This window comes from Daphnia pulex, chromosome 11 (assembly GCF_021134715.1).
Source record: "Daphnia pulex isolate KAP4 chromosome 11, ASM2113471v1".
In the NCBI taxonomy this organism is placed as follows: Eukaryota; Metazoa; Arthropoda; class Branchiopoda; order Diplostraca; family Daphniidae; genus Daphnia; species Daphnia pulex.
In genome coordinates, this window is record NC_060027.1 from 245352 (window position 1) to 263883 (window position 18532).

The following is an 18532-nucleotide window of genomic DNA, read 5'->3' on the forward strand; positions in this document are numbered from 1 at the left end:
GTCATCGCTAGGGTGTGTGGATATAAGAATTCTGAGTCGATCTGTTATACTCCAAGGGTGCCCGGAAGCGAAATGTTACCACGATAACAAAGCCTTGGTCCAGCTCAGCCAAAGGCACGAGGCCTTCCGTCGATCAACCCACCCATTTTACTCCACACCAAGTACTAGCAAGCGCATCCAGTGCAATCCAGAAGCTAGGCGTTTACGTGTTACCCTGTTGCCCCACCCGTTTTTTTTTTCGTGTGAAATGTGTTCTGTTTGTGTCCCCGAAACGCCTGTAGCTCCGCTCCCAGCAATTGAACGGCACAATACCTGACGACACGGTAAGTTTGTTGACTAATTAATCAAGTCGGCTGATGAAAGAGAGTTTAGTTTTTGCTACTATCCGATAGTTTCCACAATTGTGGCCGTGGTCCGTGCAACGCAACACCGAACTTTTCTCCTACATCCCGCAGAGGAGATATTGAGGAATCCTCTTTCTGCCCTTGGTAGAACTAGAAGGATTACTCCTTCTAGTCACTAGACTATTTGCACTTCCCACCCATTCCACCCTATATGTAAATCATTTCAATCACAGTGGCGACGGAGCGGATGTGTGAGCAACTAATGTTGCTCACTTGGGGGGATCGATCCCTGGGTCTCAAGGCGCACTTACTTCTAAGTGACGCCCCAGTCAATTCACCCGCTCGCCTACACTATAATAAATAAATAAAAACAATAAAATCCTTATAAATCTCGGAATTATTGTTGAATTTAAAAAATAGTTTGACGCTACTTAACTTGCAGCAAATATGAATAACCATGTATCAAATTCAACTACTGTATCAAATTATTATACTTGCCTTATTCATTCCTGAGAAAATACAAACATTCAAACTGCCTGCAGAGATTTAAAAAAAAACCTAAATAAATTTCTATGAGCCACAAACCGAACAACAGTAATAACAATATTGAACGTTGACAGACAAATGTGCAAATGGATTTTACCTGGACAAATATTGGAAGCCAGAAAAACGCCCATCAATAAGGCATTGAAAATTGGGCAAACTTCAAGACGCTTGAAGATGATCTCGAACTAAGTATATACATATACTTTGAACTGTAGAATAGGCCTATTTAAACAAATTCAGATTGAAACAGCCTTATGAGCAAAGTTTCGGATAAATTGAAGAACACGCCACTTGTTTTAAGCTCCTGGCTTACGCCAACTTACGCGGAAAAGCATGATAAGATATAACTATCCAGGATTATGGAAGGCTGGAAAAAATTCTAAACTTTCTCTCTTCTTTAAATGATCTAATCCTCACTTCGAGGTACGGGTAAAATGAGAACTAACATGAAAATAAAAAAGCTGTTCATATTAGCTTCAAATTATTCTGTGACATAAATGAACCTCAAGTTATATAAAGAGAAGAAAAGACTTTGCGTGTGGAATTTCGTGCTGACAGCTCGTCAGCTGTGAAAAAGGATAGAAAAAGGGAGAAAGGTATTGACGGATATTGACAGGTTCTGGCAGTGTAACTGACAAGAAACTTTGTGATTACCTTAAAACACACACATCACTGTGTTTTGCACTATCAGCTACTTGGTTTGAAAATTGGACTTTCTGCTCCTGTGCGCTTGAAAGATTTTGCTTATCTTTCTGGCAGTTGTGCGCTGATCGTACAAAGTTTGGCGTCACATCTTATTGTGATAAGTGGTCAATTTCAATGAAGAACAAACAATGAAACAGAGCGTGATACTACATGCACAGCAAACAATTAATAGATAACCAAGAGATATATGGGAGCCACTAAATTGATGCTCTTTTGTTAGTTTCACGATTGATCTCTCATACGACACTTGGGTAGTCTGATGAGTAACCAACACTTTTTCTTTCACACAAAATGGCCCATCAAATCCCGTTGAAAAATGTCAAAATGAGAAGTGGTGTTACCTTTCAAGTGTCGGAAGATCTTGTGTGTTCGTGTGTCATTCATTCGAGCTGTCGAGTTTTCAAAGGAATTTTTGAAGGTGAATCGGTCGCTGTGAAAAAACTCCCATTCAACTGCACGGATTATATTGGTCCTCAAGATGAGCAGCACTGGGCTAAGCTGATCAAGTTGATTGACGACCACGACCACGTCGTTCAGTACCGCCTGCATGTTCAAGACAATATCCGGTATGATTTCCAAGTACAGTCAGTTTCGTTTAATTTACAATTGTGTGTTTTTATTAGATACCTTGTGATGCAACTTTGCCAAGGATCATTGCTGGATTATTGCCGCGGGACACTCGACGAGAGTGTTGCATCACACGTCAAGGCAACTGATGTCATGTGGCAAATCATTTGCGGCGTTGATTATCTCCATTGCCAGAAAGTCAATTATGGCAATTTAGAGTTGAAAAATGTCCTGTTTTGGAAAAACGATCCGAAATCCAGGCGGGTTGTTGTGAAACTAGCAGGATCCTACGGATGCAATAAGGTATTAATTTATTAACACATTCAGCAGTGTGATAGCGCACGTTGGCTTAAATTACCTTGGTTGATGGTAGGATAACAACGCCGATCTCTTCCAACTGGGTTGTTTGTTTTACTCTGCTGCAACGAAAAGGGAAGCCGAGCCCATTGCTGGATCCATCTCTCTTGAGAGCCTAACTGAAATTGAAGATGCCAACCACAGATCCTTGGCATTAAATTTAATCAATCTTCTGATCGACGCCAGTCCAAACAGGCTTGAAATCAACACGCTATTGCTACACCCTTTATTCACTCAATGCAACGAAGATGCTCAATCGAGGTTGACCAATCAAGTGATCGAAAAGGAAATGGGTCAAGTGTGGAGGAGAGACAAACAAAATCTACAAAAATGGAAATCTAATTTGGATCAAACAAAATTTCCCGATGATGAGTTCATAAAATTAGAGGAAATTGTAAGTTACGACATTTATCATCATATGATGTCATCATGTTATCAAGGGTTTGTTATCACGAGTGTTGATATCAGAATTTATTATTTTTTTTTGTAGCTTCAAACGTATAACGACACGTCCAAAATAGCGCGAGAAGCTTTCAAAACCACACCCCAGTTATTCTCCGAATATATTTGGCATCTTGCCACAATTTCGAAAACCGTTTCGTCCAATGAAAATCAGCAAGTAAGAACATGTCAAACTAAATAGCTAATATTTGGTACTTAATAGATTTGACATTTCTTAATAATAACAAAACATATTTTCGTTGTGTAGACCCAGCAGCCCATAAAGATGCCAGAGGTACTGGGAAAAGGGACTTATGGCATTGTGATGAAACGTGATTACACCGACAGAAAAGGAAATAGATATCCGGCGGCGTTCAAAAAGTGCAACCGGGATTTAAGCCCTGATATGGAGAAGAAGTTTGATCAAGAAATTGAGACCCTGCGTGAACTCAAACATCTGTTTGTCGTCAAATATATTGACGTGGTGGTTGAAAACGACACAGAAAAGTGAAAAACAACGATTAAACATATTGTAATTAGATACTCAAATTATTCTATTGATTGAGACAGGTATATTGTGATGGAGTTGTGCCAAGGATCTGTAAAAGACTACGTCGAAGGAAAGTTGGAAGGGATTCCGAAAGACTCGCTGGATGAAAAGATCCTTGTTGGACAAGTTGCTCTCGGTCTGGCCTACATACACGACAAAGGGATCATTCACAAGGATTTGAAACTGGAAAACATTCTCCTCAAACGCCACTCACCTCGACTGGTTGTTGCCAAAATGGCCGATTTCGGATTCGCTAAAGAACTCAAACCGGGCAAAACAGAGTTCACTGAAACTGAGCGTCCCGGCACAGAAACTTACATGGCACCCGAACTACTGAATGCTCCTGATGGTGCCTACCCAGCCTCTTTTGCTAGCGACGTTTACGCTTTAGGAATTACAATCGGTCGAATTGTATTAAAAGGAAAACATCCCTTCAGTTCCAACAGAATTCGTCGGCAGTTATCTATGGCCAATGGTCTAGTCCCACCAAATCTCCAAGGACTCAGCTGGGATCTGATCGATTTGATCCCCAAGTTAACCGAAAACGATCCAGGAAAACGCCCCGACATGGTTCTGGTGTTGCGACATCCCTATTTTGTTTTGACGAATAACAAAACCAAAAAGCATTTCGTCGATCAGCTCTGGAACGGTTTGCAATCCCTTTCGCAAGAGGATCGATCCAAACAGGTCAAAAAGATATTCAGCAACCGAAATTTCCAACAGTGGTACCATGAAATTTCTGGTGAAAAGCCAGCTACTAAGGAAGAGATGGAAAAAATGGCGCAGACCTTACAGCTTTTCAAAACTCTGAACCCGGATAATGTAAATATTTCTTATTCGTTTGAATTTTAAAAAATTAAAAATTAAAAATAAATAATAAACGAATAACGCATTGCGAATTTCCAGTCGGGATCTGACGCTAAAGCTGAACCCTTTTACCCAGCAAAAAAATACGAAGAAGCGATTAAAGAAGCCATCACATCCGAATATGATCCCGAAGTAGGAAATCAAATCAATCAGGTTAGGTCTCTTTTGGGTTAAATGTTCGGCGCGGAAGATTATTAAAACGGTTTTTTCCTACGCATTTCAGATGAGCTTAATTAGCTCGATTCGGGGTCGTTTCTGTGGCCTGTCTCGATGTCGCTTGTACAAATTGATTCAACGTTCACCGAAGCTTCTCGTTCCGTATTTCTGGTCTCATTTGCTCGACGTTGTTAACGAGTCAGTTGCTGTCGATCCTCAAACAGGAGTCCTGATGACCCCTACTAAAGCAAAGCACAACTCGGCCCAGTCCAAACATAAGGTTAAACATTAGGTTTCAACTTAGCCACATCTCTTATTACTGAACATGTTAATTCTATTACGTAGATTATTCCAGAGTTGGAATGGAGCAGTTTGTATTACGACAATGAGCAAGTCGTCGATGAGCTGTGGAATATCAAGTACTCGGAAAACTACGCCGATTCTCAGAAAACGACCGAGGAAATTATTGGAACCATTGCCAAGTGTAACGTTTCAGAAAGCGTGTGGTCCAACTTGTTGGACAAGATCGGAAATCAAAGAGGAATCTCGCTGCTCTCCGCAATTGTTGAAAGCCATTCTTCCAACGTTGTGAACTTCGTCGACATATTCTTACAACGGTTTGACGTAGCCAACCTGCCAGCACGCATTCACATACTGGTGGCTTCTAACGAAGGAGACTTTGCAGCCGACATAATGCAAGTGCTGCTGAATCATGGATTAGATTCCAAGAACGCCGTCAGCAAATTAGGAATGACTCCAGTCCACTACGCGGCGCAAAATGAGTCGAGTTCAGGACCGAAATTGATGAAACTTCTTCTTGAAAATGGGGGAGATCCAAACAGACGTTCAACAAACCACGACAAGTCAACGCCCATCCAATTGGCAGCATCCAATCAAGGGGAATACGCGGCCGAGATTTTCAAGTTGCTGCTCGACAGGAGATGCGCATGCGATGAGCTCAGTGCTGGCCAATTCGAACCCATTCATTTCGCGACGATGAACAGCGGCGAGTCTGCGCCGGAATTGCTGGATTTGCTCCTCAAGAAGCGAGGCGTCAGTGTCGTCAACAGGGTGACTGGAATGTCGCTGGTTCACTTCACAATGTTCAATAACGGCGACGGTGGACCGATCATCGCGAAAAAGTTGTTTGAAAATGGCGCCAAACCCAACGCTCGCGACAAGAGGAAACAGACGCCACTTCACTTGGCCGCAAGAGACACCGTTGGCGAAAAGAATCAAATTGCAATCATGACAGTCTTTCTTCAAAACGGTGGCGACCCAAATGCCGTTGACGAATTGGGTCGAACGCCAGTCCATTACGCAGCCGCCAACGAAGGAGAGTACGCGCTGGAAAAGCTCAAACTTTTAAAAGAATACAGAGGCAATTTGGCTGCCCGTGACAAAGGTGGACTGACTCCTGTTCATTACACAATCTTGAATAAGGGAATTTCCGGTGTGGAAATGAGGCAACTAATTGGATACAAAAAAGGCACAAACATTCCGCTGAACAATTGTGGCGAGACGCTTCTTCATCGACTTGTCAATGGCATTCACAATCAAATTCATCTGGTTCAAACGGCACTAGAAAGTGGAGTGAATCCAAACGTCAAGGACATTTTAGGATGTTCTCCCGTTCACGACGCCGTCACAGAAATCGAATCTTGCGTCGGATTGGACATTTTAAAACTTCTACTTCAAAATGGAGGAGATCCTAATCTTCCGGACGATAAAAACCAGCAAACGCCCGTCCACTATGCGGCCTATAGTCTCAAAAAATGGGGACCTAAACAGATGGAAATTCTCCTGAGCAATGGTGGAAATGCCAATGCAATCGGCACAATAGGGTACACTCCACTCCATTTGGCCGCCATGAATAAGGGAAACTATGCTCCCAAATTGATCAGTCTTTTGCTCAAATCCAATGGGAATGCTAATGCTGTGGATAATTGCGGACGCTCACCTGTTCATGTGGCCGTACTGAATGAAAACGACGACACAAGAAACCAAATCATCAAAGAGTTACTTGAAAATGGTGGAAATGCAAATGCTCGTGACAAGGATGGAAGGACACCATTATACTACGCCATTGCTGAAAGACCAACAAATAGCTTGTTGACAAATGTTCTAATCAAATACGGAGGAAACATGGCAGAAAGAGACAACCACGGCATGACGCCAAACCGACTTTTAATGACTAGAATGAGAAGATAATCAAATACAGCTTTCACTTTTAAACGAGTTCCAATAGTTAAACTTCGAATTTTTGTTGAATTATTTTAGAATAGTTTAATGTTACTTAACATTCGGCAAATATGGAAAACCAATGTTATAAAAATTATTAAGTGGTCTGTAGCAATTGATTCGACTTGCCTAATTCCTGAGAGAATACAAACATTCAAACCGACTAGGGAGATAAAAAAAGACCGAAATAAGTTTCTGTGAGAAATACCGTACAACATTAACGAGGAGGTGCCGAAGCTCAGGAATAATCGTACTCCGTAAAATTTTATAACCAACGGCACCAAAAGAATAGAGACAATTGTCCTACCTTTAAGCCCGTGAAATCCACAGCCAGGCATCCACAAGTGCTCCACCGTCAGCAAAGTTGACGCCAGGCAGGAAAGGAAAAGGTGATCATCGTGAATGTACCTTCACCTTCACATTGTAAACGAGGACAGAGTTTTCCCAATGAGTCTAGGAGCTTTTTATCTAAAGAAAATAAAAACAATGGGTTACGAAAAAATATTGCAGAGACAACAAGTAATAAAAAGTAAGAAAGAAGACAGTGGGTAACCCCCTTATTGTTAATAAATAGGATTAGGCTACTTCAGGTTTACGTGTAATACCCTGAATGCAAGTTTCAGGCACCATTTAATTATTAACGGCAGGTCACAAGGTTAACAAAAGTAACAAAAATCATTACCCAATCGATCATGCTGAAGTTGTTGGTGATGACAGGTCAGTATCAAAACTTGCACATGTTGTGGCTACAATGACTGGCTCAGGCCTGAAATCTGCACAAAGGTAAAGCCGTAAAGGTTACATAGGACACACAAACTCTGCCAATCCATCGACAACAAGCATACATGATTAATGCTACTCACTGTAGTTGGGCACCAACATTTCACATATTTGAAACAGGTTTAACTCTTGTATAAGCTCTCAAAATCATTCCATTCACATTCTTATTTTTATTTACCTGAGAAACAGGTAGCATGGAGTGAAGAGCATGGGGAATACAAGACATCAAAGTTCTCACGCACGCTATTCTTCCTTGCAGCCATGTTACACGTTTCCAGATTAGTGATCCATCCGTTCAGTTTTCTATAATAAAAAATATTTGAAACTTCGTCTCTTATTGCTTTTTCGAAACTGTGAAACAAAATGAATAATGAAAGCAGACGACACAAATATTCTAATTTTATCACCGATTAAGATATCGATATTAAAAATCCGTCCTTCCCGCCTCCCATCACCCGCCAAATTCAAACCCCTTCCCTAAAACCAAAAACCGCAAAAAATTAAAAAAAACGAAAAAAAAACAGCGATTTGATCGCCAGCGTTCAAGATCCGCTAGACAGATCGGGATTATTTTCATATTAAATGGGTTGTCCCAACAAGTTTCATCAAAAACACCCTGGACGGACAAGATCCAAGTAAAAATTTGCACAGAACCCCGCAAAAAGACCGAAAACCCGCCCAGTGACCCAGCAAGACCAAGAGGGGAAAACACTATACTGATCGTTAACGTGGGTTTGAATTAACTACTGCCGCACAGGTTTGCTGGTTATATAGTTCTGGTGTGTCTCTCATATAGTTCTGTTCTATGTCTAAAGTCTAACGAGTAAACTATTTGAGTATATAGACATTTGGTTAGGAGGCAAATCTGTGTGTTTTGGACACATCCACAAATACTGCATGATAACAAGACCGAAATAAAAATTTCAAATCACGAACTTAAAGCTCTTTTAGGGAGCGAAAAATGATGGAATCCGAAGTCCTGATTTCATAACCTTGTCTGAAACAAATAAGCGTCCTGTCACTGTGTGGCCGTCGGGGTTCAATTGCCAGCCGGAACTGAGGCCGACGGCAAACGGCATCAGCTCGATGAAATCAACGGACTCGGCGGAATTTAGGGCGACTACAGCTAAGTCTGCGACAGAGATCGGAATTTGCGGAATGGATACCCGCGTCCAGCCGTACGAAGGCGGAATCGGCCACTACGACAACACGGCCTTGAACGACGTCCGCTTCACTTGCTGTAATTGCAATTGATTCAAATGTAGCGCTCAACCAATAAATAAACATTCTACATTTTTCGAATAAAATTAAATATGGTAATGCAGCATTTCTATTTCAAAAAATAATTAATATTATCTAGTTTGTTAACATATGGATATCCTTAGAAATGGAATGTAGACCTTGGTCGACAATCATTCACATCAGTTCACCGATATATTTGTAACGAAATCCATCAAATCAATTGCGGATATACATACGCTTGAACGTCTTTTTTTTTTTACCCCAGATTACGCGCTCTCTCGACTTTAGGTTAACGGCTAACGGGATCGCAGAGAGGAAATTTGTTTGCGGTGATCTGTTGTAAGTAGTCCGTTGCTCCAGCAGAGTTGATTTTCTTCGCAATTCCCATTCGCTCCTTCAGGAAAATAAATTTCAGTTAATTGTTTCTTCCTTACTAATGTATATATTTATTTATCGGTACACAACTATACCGATTTCGATGATTGACTATTCTTCTCCCTTGAATTGTCCTGTGTCTTTAAAATAAATAAATTAATGATTTCAATTAACAAAGAAAAATTACTCTTACGAGATGCAGTTAATTTTTCTTTCAGTTGTTTAATGACATTGGGCAAAGCAATTCTTTCCTCTTTCCCTTTTAACATTTTTTCTATCAGGTTGTATAGAAGAGCATCGTGCAGATCTGCAATCAAAATTCGAACATCTCTAGTATACCATAACGTGTTCATACAAATGAAATAATTACCTCGTTTCTGGCGGATGAGTTCCACAGGATTAAAATTCAAAATATTCCCTGGGGCAATTAAGCGATCCCCGAACGGATGTCGACCGTGAGACAGGAAGTAGAAAAAGACGCAACCCGCCGAAAATACATTGCTTTGGATTGTTTCGTGCAGATTTTTATTAACTGCACAGTCTAGAATAAACTCCAGTATTTCGGGTGCCATCCAATCCATACATCTACCCAGTAAACATGTCCCCTGAAAACGACCATTTCTGAAAAATCCACAGTCGGACAATTTGATCTGAACGGGTGTGTCGTTTGAGAAGAGGATATTTTCCGGGGCAAAGTTGCGATGGACCAAATTTCGAGAGTGGAGGTAGTGCAATCCATTTGCTATTTGATTAAGGACTACGGCATCTGGAGGCAATTTCGGTCCTTTGTATTGGTTTTCGCCGTAATTTTGCAGTGATCCAGAGCACAATTCCAATACCATATCCCTGTTGAAACATTTACAAAAATGTTGTTATTTGTAAACATAAAATCATAAATTTTTTCTGAATGCTACAAGTTTCTTTTGTCTTCGGAAAGGCAGACGTCGAATAATTTTAATACATTTTCGTGATCCATCCTTGTGTGTTCTTTTGTTTCTCTTTCAAACATTTCTTCATTTAGGTTTTCTAACGATATTCTTTTTACAGCAACGCAATTGCCCTCGTATTCCCCTTTAAGAACTGTTCCAAAGGATCCCATGCCAAGTGTTTGGATCTTGCCAATTTTCACTGTTTGAGAAATGAATAATTAATTAATAATTGCCAATGAGAAACACAATGTAAAATTTTACATTTGAGACGTGAAATAAAGTTATCTTACGCTTAAGTGTTCCTTCGAATATTTCAATTGCAGTATTAAGCCATCGAGTGCTTGTCTTCGGCTGTAGGATCATTTTGTTGATTGAGTCTATGTATAACTCTGTATGTTCCTTACTCAATCCTGTCACAGATACATAAATAAATTTAGCTATACAATTATTTAAAATAGAATACAAAACTTACTTTTCAAGTTGACCATTTTCTTTTGCTTCATATTAACTAGAATAGACCCTGGATCATCCTCATCGCCAAACGGATGAAAAAGTGCTAAAAAATAAAAAATAATGCATCCGACAGCAAATACATCGTCTTTATCTTTAGGATAGATCTCGTTCAGAGGACTGGAAATCAGCTCGGGATTGGACCGATCTTCATCACCGGTATTGCATTCGTTCTTGTATTTATCCTTCACCTTTAACGAACTCATCGACCAATACTTCCGTTTGCAAATTTCAGGAAAATCAATTGAAAGCTTTTCATCTGAAGATTCACATTTTGTGTAACTGAATTTGCTTAGTCCAAAATCTGAGATTTTGATCCGCACAGGCAAGTGCTGACTCATGATGACAATATTAATCGGATTCAAATCACCATGAACAAATCCTTTGCTGTGAATGTAGTTTACAGCGCTTAAAATTTGAAAAGAGGCTTGGGATTTGTCAAGCACTGGTCCATGGTACTGGCCCTTACAATAGTGGTACAAAGTGCAACTAAACAGCTCTAAAGCAAAATATCTGTAAGCATACAAGTATTTTTTATTATTTGCCTCTTAAGTTACATAAATCAAAATGTTTATTTTTACCTCCATTGATCTTCCTCATCTTCAAATTGATATATCGAAAGTACAAAATTAGGATCCAGTTTTTTGTTTAATTTTCCAATAATCATTTCCTTGTTGTAAAGACACTCATTTTGTCTTATTCTTCGAATTATAGCTGACTTGGTCACTTTCTTTGATATGAATTTTGTATGGCATTGCCAACTATCATTCTCGTAATTTTGTTCATAATAACATCCTTTTCTTAGGAAACCACCATGATCATAGAACTGCTTTTGGCAGCTTAAATTTTCTCCGTCAAAAAGAACATTTTCTTCTTCTAAACTGGCCATTTTTTTTTATTATCTTTAATATTTCGAAACATGATTTGGAAACTAAAATTGTGGTCACGTTATTTGATGTCAAACATATGGAGGCAAAATGGTTTAATAAATACCTTTTTTTTGTTATCTTGTTTCTGTTTGTTTGCTACTGTACTGACTATTCTAACACGTTAAGGCACTTGCAGTCGATTGTTAGCAGACGAATTGATCAAACGTCAAAATTCGGTGTTGCCGCAGTTGCCGGCGACACCTGCGAATCTAAAGTATTTGTAAAAATTTGTTCCTCCAGCAAAGATCTCCATGTACCATGTAGATCGAACCGTTCTGTAATTAATCAAATATTCGATGAAAATTTTTTTTGTTTTAATAGATACCAAGGCAAGGAGGGATGCCACTATTGGTCGATTTCTTCGTGATTTTGTGTAAATTCGCTTCCCTTTTGGTTTTTCCATTTACTTTATTACTTTTGGTCGATTGTTCCACATGAAAATTTCTCAATTCCTTTGCATAATTAACCTGTCCATTTTAAAGGAGAGATTTGTATTTCTGTTACAGTCCGCAACGAAGCCGCCACTGACTTCATTTTTCGTCGCGAGTGCATTACTTTTTTCCAGCACTGACTAATAAGGTCCGCAGCCTTTACACTCACGACATGCGAGGAAACATCAATCAGGAGAGGGGGGCGGGGTAGAGGAAGAAGGTAGATTGGGAATCGATTTCGTAGTGCGCCAGCATTTTGGCTTTATTCAACTTATCTTTATCAGACGTATTAATTTATTGGGGAAACAAATAACTACGATTTATGTCATGAACAAGAAATTCAGATTAAAGTCTGGTTTTTCATCACTCTGTAGGAACGTTTTATTACGTCATTTTTCACAAAATTGCTTTCAGATTTATTAGACAGCTGCTTCGCACAAAACAAAATTCGATAAAAACAATTGCGAAATGCGAATGTTGCACTTGTCAAATGACCTCTTCTGAAATCGAAATTAAAGGAAAGTAAATGGAGTTAAAAATGGATTTTAGTGTCAAACTGATCAACAGCAAAGAGAGACATTTTGTGAGGACTATAAATCAAACTGTCCCAATCAAGCGTAGGGGATGGGATGGGTTTTGGAAGGGTAGGGCGGAGAGGGTAGAATGACGGAAGCGGGGTAAGCGGGAATGGGCAGAGGAACGGGAATTTCTCGGTACAAGACGGGATTTCCCGGTTTCGCTTTGTAATGTTTCGGTGGTGTGTAGGGTTGAAACGGGGCGGGATAGTCTTCGGCGGGGTAGGCGGGCGCAGAAGGAGCTCGGATGTCATCCGAAGGATACGATCCAGCATCGTAATTGTTCCGCCATTGCTGGGCTTGTGAGGCAACAACCAACACCAAAAGGCAATAAGCGATCTGCGATAACACAAAATTAAATGGCTACTTCAAAGGTTATTTGTTAAAATAATAATTAATTTACCGTGAATTTCATTGTGGTTATTTGCAGGAGGACTTGTGATGATTTAATCCGGTAGTTTATTGCTTTATCTAAAATATAAAGAACGAAAATGGCCATTAGAAAAAATAAAGTAGAAATTAAAGTTTGACGAATTATTGTCTTACCTTAATCCAGTGGCAAATGCTGATGAGCAAGTGAATAATGGGATGCAAGTGCGATCCTCTTTTATACCTGTAAAACTTGCCCCGCTGCTGCACAGCACACGGACCGAGTTCAACCGCACACTTTCACCTGTCAGTTTGGAAAACTGAAGACGACGTGCAGCACGGAGGAGAGATTCATCCAACCCACCGACATCAAAGCCTGCTGACGCCCTACTTTTTAATTTTCTAACTGATGAATTTTTAACGTCGGTGGACGAAATGAAAGCAAGCGGTTGCCCATCAGCGCTCCATCATCGGTTTTCTACTCACGACAAACGTGCGGAAAAAGAAAGGTGAATAACTACTTGATAATTACATCTCCCGGGACTCCTCCAGGAACAAACGATGGAAAAGAATAAGCGTCTTCGAACAAGTGAGTATATAGAATGTCAACAGTGCGATGAAGAAGAAGACTACTATATTCTCCGAGATACAAATTACATTTGGCGGGAAAATTTAAAACGTCAATTGATCGCGTCAAATGGATGATATAATAATAATTGAAACCCCAGGCTAGAAAATAGAATTAGTAAACTAGTGATTTTAAAATATGTTTGTGCATGTAACAGGGTCGAATGTGCTGATCAACTCAATTCTAATGAATACTGATTTGATGTAAAAATGTCTAGCCGTGATATGTTTGCTGGCGCATAGCGGAAATTCATTTCCATCCTCGACCACAGCGGCACCTTTTTAGTTGTAATCTTGTTGCTGTTTGTGCGATTTGGCATGATGGTTGAATGTGCGAAAAAGGAAATCAAAATCGCCCGTGTCCGCGGGAGTCGGGAACCGGTTTGGCGGCTGATGGCCACAATCGCTTCCTCTGGTGCACGGCTCTTTGGCGGATGCTCTATCCGAGCCGAACAGGGCGTAGAAATCAGACAGGTCAGATCCTTGTTCCATCACCTTGGGCTTATTGGCTTGCAAATACTCAGAACGAGTGGCCTCAACCGACATCACGACACAGAAACATAAAATCTTACAAGAAAAATAGAACAGACGTTATTTTAAATACATTTGCATAGTCGAATGCGGTCAAATGTTTAGCATCTTACCAGGATAGGATGACTCATGTTTAAATGTTTCAAAGTTGTGCCAACACTCTACCACCTACCACTAAATCGTCGAATAAAATGAAAACATGTTATTTGAAAAATATGGCCACATCTATTTCAAAATCGAGCTCCTATCATCTAGTGCCTTACCGAATGTGTGGCGGTGAATTAAAGCTAAACGTATCTGGCGAGCGTGATAAAAATACCAGCAGTTTAGTTTCCCGATATTGGTAAAAAACTGGGGTGACACACGACGCACTGCGGGACAGCTGTTTCTATAGTCAGCAGCAGCTCCACATTATTTAGGCACTGACGAATATCGTTCCCCCTGCATTTTCAAATGTATACGGGACAATTTGAGTGAATTGAGGCCACAGATAAATAGCCAGCGGAGAACACATCACGGGGGTTAAAATAAATAGACTTCCACCCGAGTATATGCTCTTCTTATCTTTCAATCGAAATCTTTATTATGCCCTCCCTATTTTTGTTTGAGATAAGACTGACGAGGGGGAAAGCGATAAACCTGAATCGGCCGTTTAAATGGATTCAAAGAAAATGCAATTTACAAAATTCAGTGGGGAGTACCGGAGTAATGGCTCTTCCCCACAATTGAGGATAAGGGGTCCTACCGGCTAGAACCAATCGGGAATAGGTAAGAAAAACAAAATCCTGTACAGGTACTAACAGGTGAGGGGGTAGTAAACTCACCTTGAGAATGTCAGATCAAAACGCCCCCCTTTGAAACGTTGAATAGCTGACGTCAGCAAAATAGTAAAATACTAACGACACAACAGATTAAATCAAATGGACTTTTCTCAGTGGCAATGGGAATGAATTTACTGTTAAATTTTTACCTGACGTTATCCGTCCGAAAATGAACGCCACTTTACTGACGGGGCAGAAAGCGCAAGGAAATTCGATTCATCGAAATTGGAACTGGATGACGAGAACTCCAATTTGGACACGTCCGTCTCGTTTGGCAGTTACGAGGCAACTCGATCGACCCTCAGGTCGTAGCCCTTCGAGATACAGGCATATAAAATTTGAACTTATACATTTACTGGGGAGTTTTACTTTTCTTGGAAAAGGGAAGAACAAATTTCACCTTTTGGTTCAAAGGAAAAGAAAATATTTTTAAAAAAGAGTCGCAATAATCTTATTTCAATTAAAATTTTTTGAGCGCAACGGCTAATAATTGCGAAATTTGAAAATTAGGTTGAATTATCTATCGCTTGAAAAATGGTTATGCAGATTTTAATTTCATTTAGCTTTATAGTCATTATTCAATTTGTTGTGTGTGTTCAGCTTTTTCATTGATTAACTTTCTTCTTTCTAGATTTATTCAAGTGTGTTAATGGATAAAATTATGAAATGCCGTTAGGGAAGTATACCAAAGAAAAGGATACAGTACATAATTAAATGCTTGTTTTTTTTACATTTCACGCGAAGATGGGGTGAGATAACGATCAAAACTATTCAGGTGCAATATGACAGTTTGTGTTTGTCGTAATAAAATAGACGGTTGAAATTCAATGTTAATAAGGCACACCCAAATGATTTCCCATAATTAAGAAATGGAGGCAAAAATGTTAGAAGGTGATAGAAAAAGGATTGCAGGTGTCAAAAAAGAAAGAAATTCAGGCTATAAAGTGACAAGGGAAAGAAGAAGATGGATAAAGTTCATTTTTTTAAAAAGCCCCAGAAAACATTCCACCAAGGCTGGTCTGGCGCAGTGGTGGCATTCTCAACGACGTCCTTGCCGTCGTCAAGCACCGGGACGGCGATTTGACGGGTAAGATCAACAGGAGCGGCGTTGAAGGCGGTATTCATCAAAGCCAAAACCATTATCAAGAGAAGGCACAAATTGCGCAACTATAATAATAATGAACGAACGTGAATTTTAAACACGATTGATATTACATAATTATTTGCTCGTCTTACCGGATTACGGCGAATCATGATGAAAGTGAATTAACTTGAACGATTTGGTGAATTTGTTCAGCTGATAATGGCAAAAAGAAATCAAGTCAAACCCGGTCAAACCGTCTATCATATAATTCTGTATTGACTTAAACTAAATAAGAATTTGCTATAAGGTTCTTACCAGTGCGACGACAGGTTGGTGACGGACAGACGATTCCGTGGCAGTTGTGTCCGTTTTTATAGAAGCCGAATGAGTCACTGGATAATAAGTATACACACCCATACACCTTGTCCAGTTGATGCGTTGGCCAGCTAGTATAACTAGTTTAGAGGTGCACACTCGTGGCGGCAAATTCAAACTCAACCAAAGGCAGTTGACACAAGGTGGACGGCAACTCGACAAATCCGGCAGATGCAGTTCGTATCTGTTTTTCCAGCACATTTTTTCTGCTCTGGTCTGAATTCATTTCCATTCGAGCGATTTGTCGGCTTCTGCAGCTAGCTTTTCTATACGTCCGACGGTGAAAAGTTTGGACAGTTTAAAGCAAGTGGTGCTGGTGATGACGTCAACGTATAGTGCAGTTGTTTATGTCTCATCGCAGCTGCATCCATAAAAATGTATAGAAAACAAACTGCAACGTCCATTTTTTGGACACTGTCGATTTGAACCGAATGAAAAAGATTCAATTTTCGAAAGGAGCAAACAATGTGTAATAATAGGTAACAAAAACAAACGAATAAAACATAACAGAAACATTGATTAATAACCCAGTCGGAAATCAATAAGTGGCCAAAATAGTGAGAGAATTAAAAAACGCGGGCATTTCAAATTGCTGTCGTGTCGTCATTTCAGTTCATGGCTGTCATTCTTATTGCTGGAAGACGACGACGCCAGGGGCGGCTGGTGCTTCTTCAACACCTTGGACTAGAAGCTCCTCCTCCTCGACTGGTGGAGCAGCAGCAGCGACATCATCACCGGAAGATTTCTGAGCCTCCCGCCATCCCAATCCGCCAAACGTTCCGTGATTCGAATGCTGGTAGCCGTAATAGCTATTTCCGTGGTAGTTATTTGATTGATGGCCTGCATAACCTCCGTAGCCGCCGGAAGTGTGATGGCCAGCGCTTCCGTAGTTGTGGGGTCGACTGTTGTAGGCACCGGCAGACGGGCGATAGTTGTAGGTCATAGCCGGGCGATTGTAGGAAGGACGATTGTAATAAGCAGCCGGCCGACGGTTGTTGCTGATGTAATGGTGACGGCCGTCAATCGTTTCATCGCCTTCATCCAGCAGTACTAATGGGACAGTCTCGTCAATAGCGGCGACCTCATCACCAGCATCAGCTGCTGGCGCATCTTCTTGCGGATAAGGTAAGGCCAGGGCGGACACCGTCACAAAGACCAACACCATCGACTGATTTTATTACGTAATAACACGACATTTAGAGATAGAATTTGTTTGTTCATACAATGAAATTTAAAATTGAATAACTTACCATCAACACGATAGGACTGTGAGACATTTTGGGAAGTAGTAATATCCTGGATGTTCCAAGTGCGGAAGAGGATTTCGGTTTGAAGTTGGTTGGAATCGATGCCGCTCTTTTATACGTACCGCGCGGTGCAACCGCTCAAAAGGTGCTAAATTAATTACTGAGACAGTGGGGCTACTTTTCTTGCCTTGGCTGCGAAAAAAATGGCTCCGTTGAACTTCACGGCTAATTGGTTCGGTAAACTTTTAGGGGAAAAACCTGGGGAAAACCCAATTGAAACCAATCGATATTAATGTAATGAAATAAATTGAAAGTATGTATACGCAAGTACGTATACGTGGGAATCGTAATAGTCGTTCCGGGGGTATTTTTATAGTTAACAGCTTTTACTTTCTTTGGTGGAGAAAAAATTAAAACCCTGAATGTCATTTAGAGGTGGACGCCATATGATATGTCTAATAAAATTTATTTGACTGCCCATTCAAGCTATATAATTTGAGTTCATTGACTTTCACCAGAACTCGTAGGTGAGGAGTAACGACGCTATTACTGGAAATTCCCCCCGACTGATGTTGCTACTATACGAGGTGTATCGCATAATGATGTGAATGACACACACGGACACAACACCGACGTCTTTTATTTTAATCTGGAATAGTTGTTGTTGTTTTGCTTGGGAATAAGCGCTAATAGGATCTTATTAAATCATTTTAAAAAGCCTCGAGGGTATTCATTTTTATTCCTAGTTCATCAAATAAACCTTTGCACATCAGGAAATTTAAAGCAGCGATATTCTTATCGAGTTAGAATTATGACTTGATGCCCATATTGTTGCACGTAAGAAATTCGGAAAATTCAGGTTTTGTTATATTTTATGATTATTAAGCTAATCACTTATAATAATATAATAATAAGGCAATTGATTACTCAAAA

General features: G+C 40.2%; 4 protein-coding genes and 1 long non-coding RNA gene across 11 annotated transcripts; 1 reads left to right on the plus strand and 4 right to left on the minus strand.

The window, feature by feature from the left end:
• Window positions 1-1827: 1827 nt before the first annotated feature.
• Window positions 1828-6768, plus strand: LOC124207174. The gene is made up of 9 exons (XM_046604494.1): window positions 1828-2161; window positions 2219-2465; window positions 2536-2913; window positions 3010-3138; window positions 3229-3467; window positions 3531-4332; window positions 4417-4530; window positions 4601-4813; window positions 4879-6768. The coding sequence occupies exons 1-9, from the start codon at window positions 1887-1889 to the stop codon at window positions 6742-6744; spliced, it is 4263 nt and encodes a 1420-aa protein (XP_046460450.1). The 5' UTR covers window positions 1828-1886; the 3' UTR covers window positions 6745-6768.
• Window positions 6769-8969: 2201 nt separating this feature from the next.
• On the minus strand, window positions 8970-11750 carry LOC124207178 (serine/threonine-protein kinase/endoribonuclease IRE1-like). Of its 3 annotated transcripts, XM_046604508.1 has the most exons (9): window positions 11604-11750; window positions 11192-11541; window positions 10573-11123; window positions 10391-10510; window positions 10086-10299; window positions 9542-10017; window positions 9365-9478; window positions 9267-9311; window positions 8970-9190 (listed from the first exon to the last, which is right to left on the minus strand). In XM_046604508.1, the coding sequence occupies exons 2-8, from the start codon at window positions 11497-11499 to the stop codon at window positions 9283-9285; spliced, it is 1812 nt and encodes a 603-aa protein (XP_046460464.1). In that variant the 5' UTR covers window positions 11500-11541; window positions 11604-11750; the 3' UTR covers window positions 8970-9190; window positions 9267-9282. The 3 variants fall into 3 exon arrangements, with proteins under 3 accessions (XP_046460464.1, XP_046460465.1, XP_046460463.1); XM_046604509.1 differs by having other exon boundaries at window positions 9267-9305; window positions 11192-11716; XM_046604507.1 differs by having other exon boundaries at window positions 11192-11715.
• Window positions 11751-12337: 587 nt separating this feature from the next.
• LOC124207179 (nematocyst expressed protein 4-like) lies at window positions 12338-15189 on the minus strand. 5 transcript variants are annotated; one of them, XR_006879815.1, is made up of 6 exons: window positions 14897-14981; window positions 14336-14513; window positions 14186-14246; window positions 13092-14108; window positions 12949-13016; window positions 12338-12884 (listed from the first exon to the last, which is right to left on the minus strand). XR_006879815.1 is itself a non-coding variant. In XM_046604512.1 (3 exons), the coding sequence occupies exons 2-3, from the start codon at window positions 12958-12960 to the stop codon at window positions 12582-12584; spliced, it is 315 nt and encodes a 104-aa protein (XP_046460468.1). In that variant the 5' UTR covers window positions 12961-13016; window positions 13092-13233; the 3' UTR covers window positions 12338-12581. The 5 variants fall into 5 exon arrangements, 1 of the variants encoding a protein (XP_046460468.1); XR_006879816.1 differs by lacking the exons at window positions 14336-14513; window positions 14897-14981 and adding an exon at window positions 15043-15187; XR_006879814.1 differs by having other exon boundaries at window positions 14336-15184.
• A 251-nt stretch (window positions 15190-15440) lies between these two features.
• Window positions 15441-16634, minus strand: LOC124207180. The gene is made up of 3 exons (XR_006879818.1): window positions 16293-16634; window positions 16130-16190; window positions 15441-16060 (listed from the first exon to the last, which is right to left on the minus strand). It is a non-coding gene; the product is annotated as an uncharacterized LOC124207180 (long non-coding RNA).
• A 164-nt stretch (window positions 16635-16798) lies between these two features.
• LOC124207181 lies at window positions 16799-17945 on the minus strand. Its single transcript, XM_046604513.1, has 2 exons — window positions 17603-17945; window positions 16799-17520 (listed from the first exon to the last, which is right to left on the minus strand). The coding sequence occupies exons 1-2, from the start codon at window positions 17627-17629 to the stop codon at window positions 16981-16983; spliced, it is 567 nt and encodes a 188-aa protein (XP_046460469.1). The 5' UTR covers window positions 17630-17945; the 3' UTR covers window positions 16799-16980.
• Between the last annotated feature and the right edge of the window lie 587 nt (window positions 17946-18532).

What these genes read in the sequence shown, in the direction of transcription:
- LOC124207174 (XM_046604494.1), top strand. Translation starts at nt 1,887, where the DNA reads ATGGCCCATCAAATCCCGTTGAAAAATGTCAAAATGAGAAGTGGTGTT. An exon ending in GATCCTACGGATGCAATAAG is followed by an intron (nt 2,466 to 2,535) that starts GTATTAATTTAT and finishes GGTTGATGGTAG; the next exon opens with GATAACAACGCCGATCTCTT. An exon ending in AAACTCTGAACCCGGATAAT is followed by an intron (nt 4,333 to 4,416) that starts GTAAATATTTCT and finishes GCGAATTTCCAG; the next exon opens with TCGGGATCTGACGCTAAAGC.
- LOC124207181 (XM_046604513.1), bottom strand. Translation starts at nt 17,629, where the DNA reads ATGTCTCACAGTCCTATCGTGTTGATG. An exon ending in ACAGTCCTATCGTGTTGATG is followed by an intron (nt 17,521 to 17,602) that starts GTAAGTTATTCA and finishes TAATAAAATCAG; the next exon opens with TCGATGGTGTTGGTCTTTGT.
- LOC124207178 (XM_046604508.1), bottom strand. Translation starts at nt 11,499, where the DNA reads ATGGCCAGTTTAGAAGAAGAAAATGTTCTTTTTGACGGAGAAAATTTA. An exon ending in ACTCATCCGCCAGAAACGAG is followed by an intron (nt 9,479 to 9,541) that starts GTAATTATTTCA and finishes TTTTGATTGCAG; the next exon opens with ATCTGCACGATGCTCTTCTA. An exon ending in AGAAAAATTAACTGCATCTC is followed by an intron (nt 9,312 to 9,364) that starts GTAAGAGTAATT and finishes TTTATTTTAAAG; the next exon opens with ACACAGGACAATTCAAGGGA.